The sequence below is a fragment of the Indicator indicator genome, chromosome 2, assembly GCF_027791375.1.
Source record: "Indicator indicator isolate 239-I01 chromosome 2, UM_Iind_1.1, whole genome shotgun sequence".
Taxonomy (NCBI): Eukaryota; Metazoa; Chordata; class Aves; order Piciformes; family Indicatoridae; genus Indicator; species Indicator indicator.
The window spans coordinates 27,582,959-27,587,875 of record NC_072011.1 but is presented as its reverse complement, the minus strand read 5'-3'; the positions used below and the strand labels follow the sequence as shown (position 1 = coordinate 27,587,875).

At 38.1% G+C, this 4,917-nt stretch overlaps 1 protein-coding gene across 1 annotated transcript; it reads right to left on the bottom strand.

The window, feature by feature from the left end:
- Positions 1-602: 602 nt before the first annotated feature.
- On the bottom strand, positions 603-2,524 carry LOC128978723 (C-C chemokine receptor type 6-like). The gene is made up of 2 exons (XM_054396697.1): positions 2,516-2,524; positions 603-1,685 (listed from the first exon to the last, which is right to left on the bottom strand). The coding sequence occupies exons 1-2, from the start codon at positions 2,522-2,524 to the stop codon at positions 603-605; spliced, it is 1,092 nt and encodes a 363-aa protein (XP_054252672.1).
- Between the last annotated feature and the right edge of the window lie 2,393 nt (positions 2,525-4,917).

Sequence of the window (4,917 nt, the reverse complement as noted above, 5' to 3'; positions counted from 1 at the left end):
CTCTTTGATTATTTTTTTTCTTTCTAATATTCTCTTTAGTAGAGTTGTTGTTGTCAGCTTTGGCCAGCCTCAGCCTTGATGAAAGCAACTCCAGATGAGAAAATGGACTATAGAACTGGGAAAAGATTTACAAGACCTAATACCTAAGCCCAGCTACATCAGCAGCCTTGAGCCCATTTCTTCATCTCTCTGTTTCTTTTCCTTGCTGTGCTTTGCTCAAAATGTCATCTCTTTGGGTTAGTATTGTCAACAAAAGCACAGTGGACATCTACACTTACATAAGACTTCCAGGTAAAAGTAATTAACAGAAACAGTTCCTTAGAAAACAAGAAGAGTTCCTCTGTAAATGTCACTTTCCTGATAATTACAAGAAAGTACACATTAAAGGAGTGTGAATGCTAAGAGAGGTGTGTAAGATTTCAATTTTCCACAGGACAGTGGTTTTTATTTTAGTCTTAATTATTTTTTTGAAGGAGTTGTAGATCATGGAAGCTCCCTTAGAGGCTCAGAGAAGCCCAAATTACTTGCTTCTCACAGGCACAGCGACACTGTTTTGCGTTGCTTGGTAAGAAGAGTCCTTCAGTAACAATGCTGTTATTGTATTATATAGTAAAAGAAGATCCATTGTCAGTAGGAATTTCACTAGTGTGCCTTGAACGATAAATATCAGAGCTTGTCCTTGAACTACGTTTATTGTATTTCTTATATCTCATGCACCACAGGTCCTTCATTATCTTGACAAAATAACTTCTGAACTTTACTCCAATAAATGCATATAGCACTGGGTTCACACAGCAGTGCAAGAATGCTATGGCTTCAGTAGTGTATTTCACATAGGCAATGATCTTTTCATTGTCACAAGACTTGTCCATTTTGCCCATATTTATGGCTACCACAAGAAGAACAGTGTTATAAGGTACCTGGCAAAATAGGAAAACACCTACAATTAATACAATCACACTGATGGCTTTGTTTCTTTTGGAATTTTGAGCTTGTTGTAAGGATTTTACAATGAACGTATAGCAAAAAATCATGAATATGAAAGGTATAAAAAATCCAAACCCAACTTGTAGACACAGAAGCAGTGATTTCAGCATCGTGCTTTCAGCTATTTTTTCAAATCTCTGATCACAAACCTCCTTGGTTCCATTGATGGAGAAGCTGTAACTTTCACTGTATAGAAAAGAAGAACTAGAGATTAAAATGGATGATACCCACACGACCAAACAAATAAGTTTGCTATAGGCAAGTGTTCTTGCCCTGAGTTTAAACGACTTTGTTGCCTGTACAATAGCAATGTACCGGTCCACACTGATAAAGGCCAAAAGCAGCATGCCACAGCTGAAGTTGATTGCATAGATACCTCTGGTCATTTTGCAAATGAAATCACCAAAAATCCATTCGTCTCTAGCATAATTCACTGCCCACAGCGGGAGAGTGAGCACAAACAGTATGTCTGCTATGGCCATGTTGAAGAGGTACACATCTGTCATGGACTTAGTTCTTTCATATAAAGCAAAGGTCATCACTACAAAGATGTTACCAATTAGGCCGACGATACAAATCAATGAATACGCAACTGGCAGAAATGCTTTTGTGAAGTTCCTGACTTCCAACTTAGAACAAGGTTCTGTGATCTGAGGATACTCTGAGTCATACTGGTAATCTAGGGTATGAGGAGATGTCTGCAAAAAAGAACACCAAACAACACAGAGATGTTAATCTCTAATTTCTACGCTATAGAAAGATCATAGATAGCAAAGTCATAAAAATAGAAGGCACTTTGGAAATCTTTAAAAAATTAGTATATGACAATTATACAGCTTGCTGATTTGAAATGTAAATGACATTTTCGTTATGATAACCATAGTACATCTTCCCAGGTATTCCCATGGGTCAGCTTCTAGCCTGTATCAAATTCATCTCAAGAGGATCCACACCACTGTTGTTTCCTCCCATGCTACTTTTTATGCTGTTTCCACTGAGCACATACCCCAATTACAAATGCATTTAATACTGCAGGGGGAACATGTAAGACCTAACTAAATCTTAATTAAAATATGGACATGGAGATAACATTTTTGAATGGCCCACAGGTTTCCATCTTTATATGTATTAGTCTAACATCACAGAAGACTCTGCAGTGTAAAGTTCTGAATTTGAAGCCTAAATTCACTTTCAAGGGAGGGGAACAGGCCTTTCCAGCATGTTATATATTTCATACCAAAGTAGTTTTGGCTAATTCAAGCCCCCAAATTATTAAACCACTCGGCTACAAAGGCAATCCAGGATGGCTAGTCTGAGACACAGCTACCTCCACCACAAATACCAAACCTGTAGTTACATTAGGAGAGTGCAAACCCAATAAACAGTGTGCTTTGGCAGTAAACTGCTGTTAGAAACATCTCTTCACTCCTGAGATTATGGCATTTGGGCCTGCAGCCTCAAAAAGCTGGGACTTCCAGATTCATAGTTTTATTGATGTACTAATTCGGTTTATCAATCAAGTACTTACAACATTCATTTTGGCAGTACTCTTCTCAGAAAGTAAAATATGTTGAGATGAAATTCAAAATACTTTTACAAGGATTTCTGAAAAGAAAATAATGTAGACTGGGTTGGGAAACCAGACAGGAAATATGAACAAGTAGAAAAATACAATTGGAAATAAACCATTTATCCAAAGAAGTATCTCATCACTTCAACTATATCAACAACACAGAGAAGCATTTTAACAAATCAGACATCTCTACAGCACAGTGTGCTGTTGTGGGAAGTGAATGGTTTGTGTTAGTGTCATTAAAAGCACAAACTTACATACAAATGCTCATTCATGGAGCTAATAAATAACATGAGAATATGTGACTCTCACTTTGCATTGACTTTACAGCACAAGAAAGCAGAGTAAATTAAATTTGACTTTCAGAAATTCTTTGACAGTGGCAGAGTATTGAGGAAAATTCAGGCAAAATAAGCAGCACTACCTTAATATACTTCATAACAGTAAAAAAAAGAAACTTGAACTTTCTTTTTGTTTGTTTCACTCTGGCATTTTATCCAAGTGTCTCAGTGCTTTCAACATCCCACTAGTTTCCCTTCCTTATTACACTAGTGAGCTAAATTAGGAGCACCAAGGTAACTGCTTCTTATAGTGTATAATCACAACATCCAAACAGATCGGGCACTAGTGTTGTTTTGTCGTCATTCAGTCCACACATCTTTATGTTATAGACATACTCTGTGAAAATAGTTTATTTTCCATATCACTGTGAGTATTTTACAAATGGTAGTTAATTAATTTGCACAACACTCTGGTGAGGAGGTATAATTACATTTATTTTACAGGGAATAAACCTAAGTGCTGAGTCATGACAGTAAGTGTCCATGAGAGATGTTCAGTATGAGACACCCATACCCTCTTAACATCCCTTTCAATAGTGCTTAGTATTATGAAAGACTTCAGTTATTTAAAGTTATTTGACTGGTTACAGCCAGACTCAGACTTCTGCAAATCAGACCACAGTCTCTAAAGTCACAGACAGATAAAATGAGAAATGTGCCATGCACAAAGCTGAGCTTAAATTGCTCATTTAACCTCACAGAGGAACACAAAAGCGGGACATTTAGTTCTTAGCATTTCCCTGCATGAGTACAGTCCTCCTCTTCCCATTAGCTGCTCTGTGAGAAAGGGATGTGTCAGCTATGCAGTAATTACAGGGCCTGCATGACATGAGGTCCCACATTTGCTAAGGCCATGAATGGCAATTTTGTCCAGACTTCCTATGCTTTTTGTTAATTGGGTTGCTAGTATGGAAATGTGCATGGGCTAACTTTTAAGTCTAAATAAACAAATCCTTCCTGTTTAGGAATTACCTGAATTTTGAAAGATATAGAGAGAAAATCTGTAAAAGTGGAGCAGGTGCAGACCAGATATAACCTGGAAATAACAGGAAGGAAAGGACAAAACGTTCTCCAAAAGCATAAAGAGCATAGGATTCTCTGTGACTCATGTGGGGAGGATGGCTCACAAGAGAGGGCTGCAGATAGGAAAAGACCTATATTATATAATGTTGCCTAAGCATCACAGCTTCTCTGGCTTTTCTTCTATTTAAGTAAATCTTTAACCTCTTCTCCAGTTTTCTATGCTTGCTTTTAAAAGCTGATTTTTGGGAGCTGCAGGAATATGACAATCTGAAAGCTCTGGAACACCTTCTGAAGCAAGCTTTAAACACTTTGAAGTGTCTCTCAGAAGTAGAAAGATGTATAACTCAAGAAGTCACAGTGCAGCTGCAGCTGCTGTCCCCTAGCCCATCTTTGAGCAACTCTGGTCTCCATCTTTTCCTCTGACCCCAGCCAGCCAGGCACTCATGCCCTTGCTTGTTGTTTCTGTTACCCTTCACATTTGGATGCAACTACAGCAACTTCAGCTAGGCAGTACTAAAGGAGGAAGTGTCTAGATTATCAGTTTAGAAACTTTAACTGTTGCAAGAAAAATAACTTTCTATGTATCTGTCATTCAGATATTTCTAGGACACACATGGTTAAATATAGAAAGAGAGCCTGTCAGCCTGTTCTCTATGAAACTGTCACTCTTCATTTCTCTTAGTCAAAGCCACTATCAAACATTAGTATGACACATAGAAGGTAGAAGACAGGGTGAAGGCATTTAGAAGAAAGGGCACATAGATGTTCCCCCTAGTCTACAAGGAGGGCTAAGAAAAGAGATCTCTTCAAATAAGCACTGAAGAAAGGCTCTGTAGTCCTCAGAACAACTCAGCATAAACCTTGTAGGAAACAACCACTCATCATGGGAGAGCTACCTGATGCTATAGGAATTCACAAAGGCACCACCACTCACATATATTCAGAAAAAGACTTCCCATGTCCAGCAAATTTTCTTGAGAATGGTTGGTATAA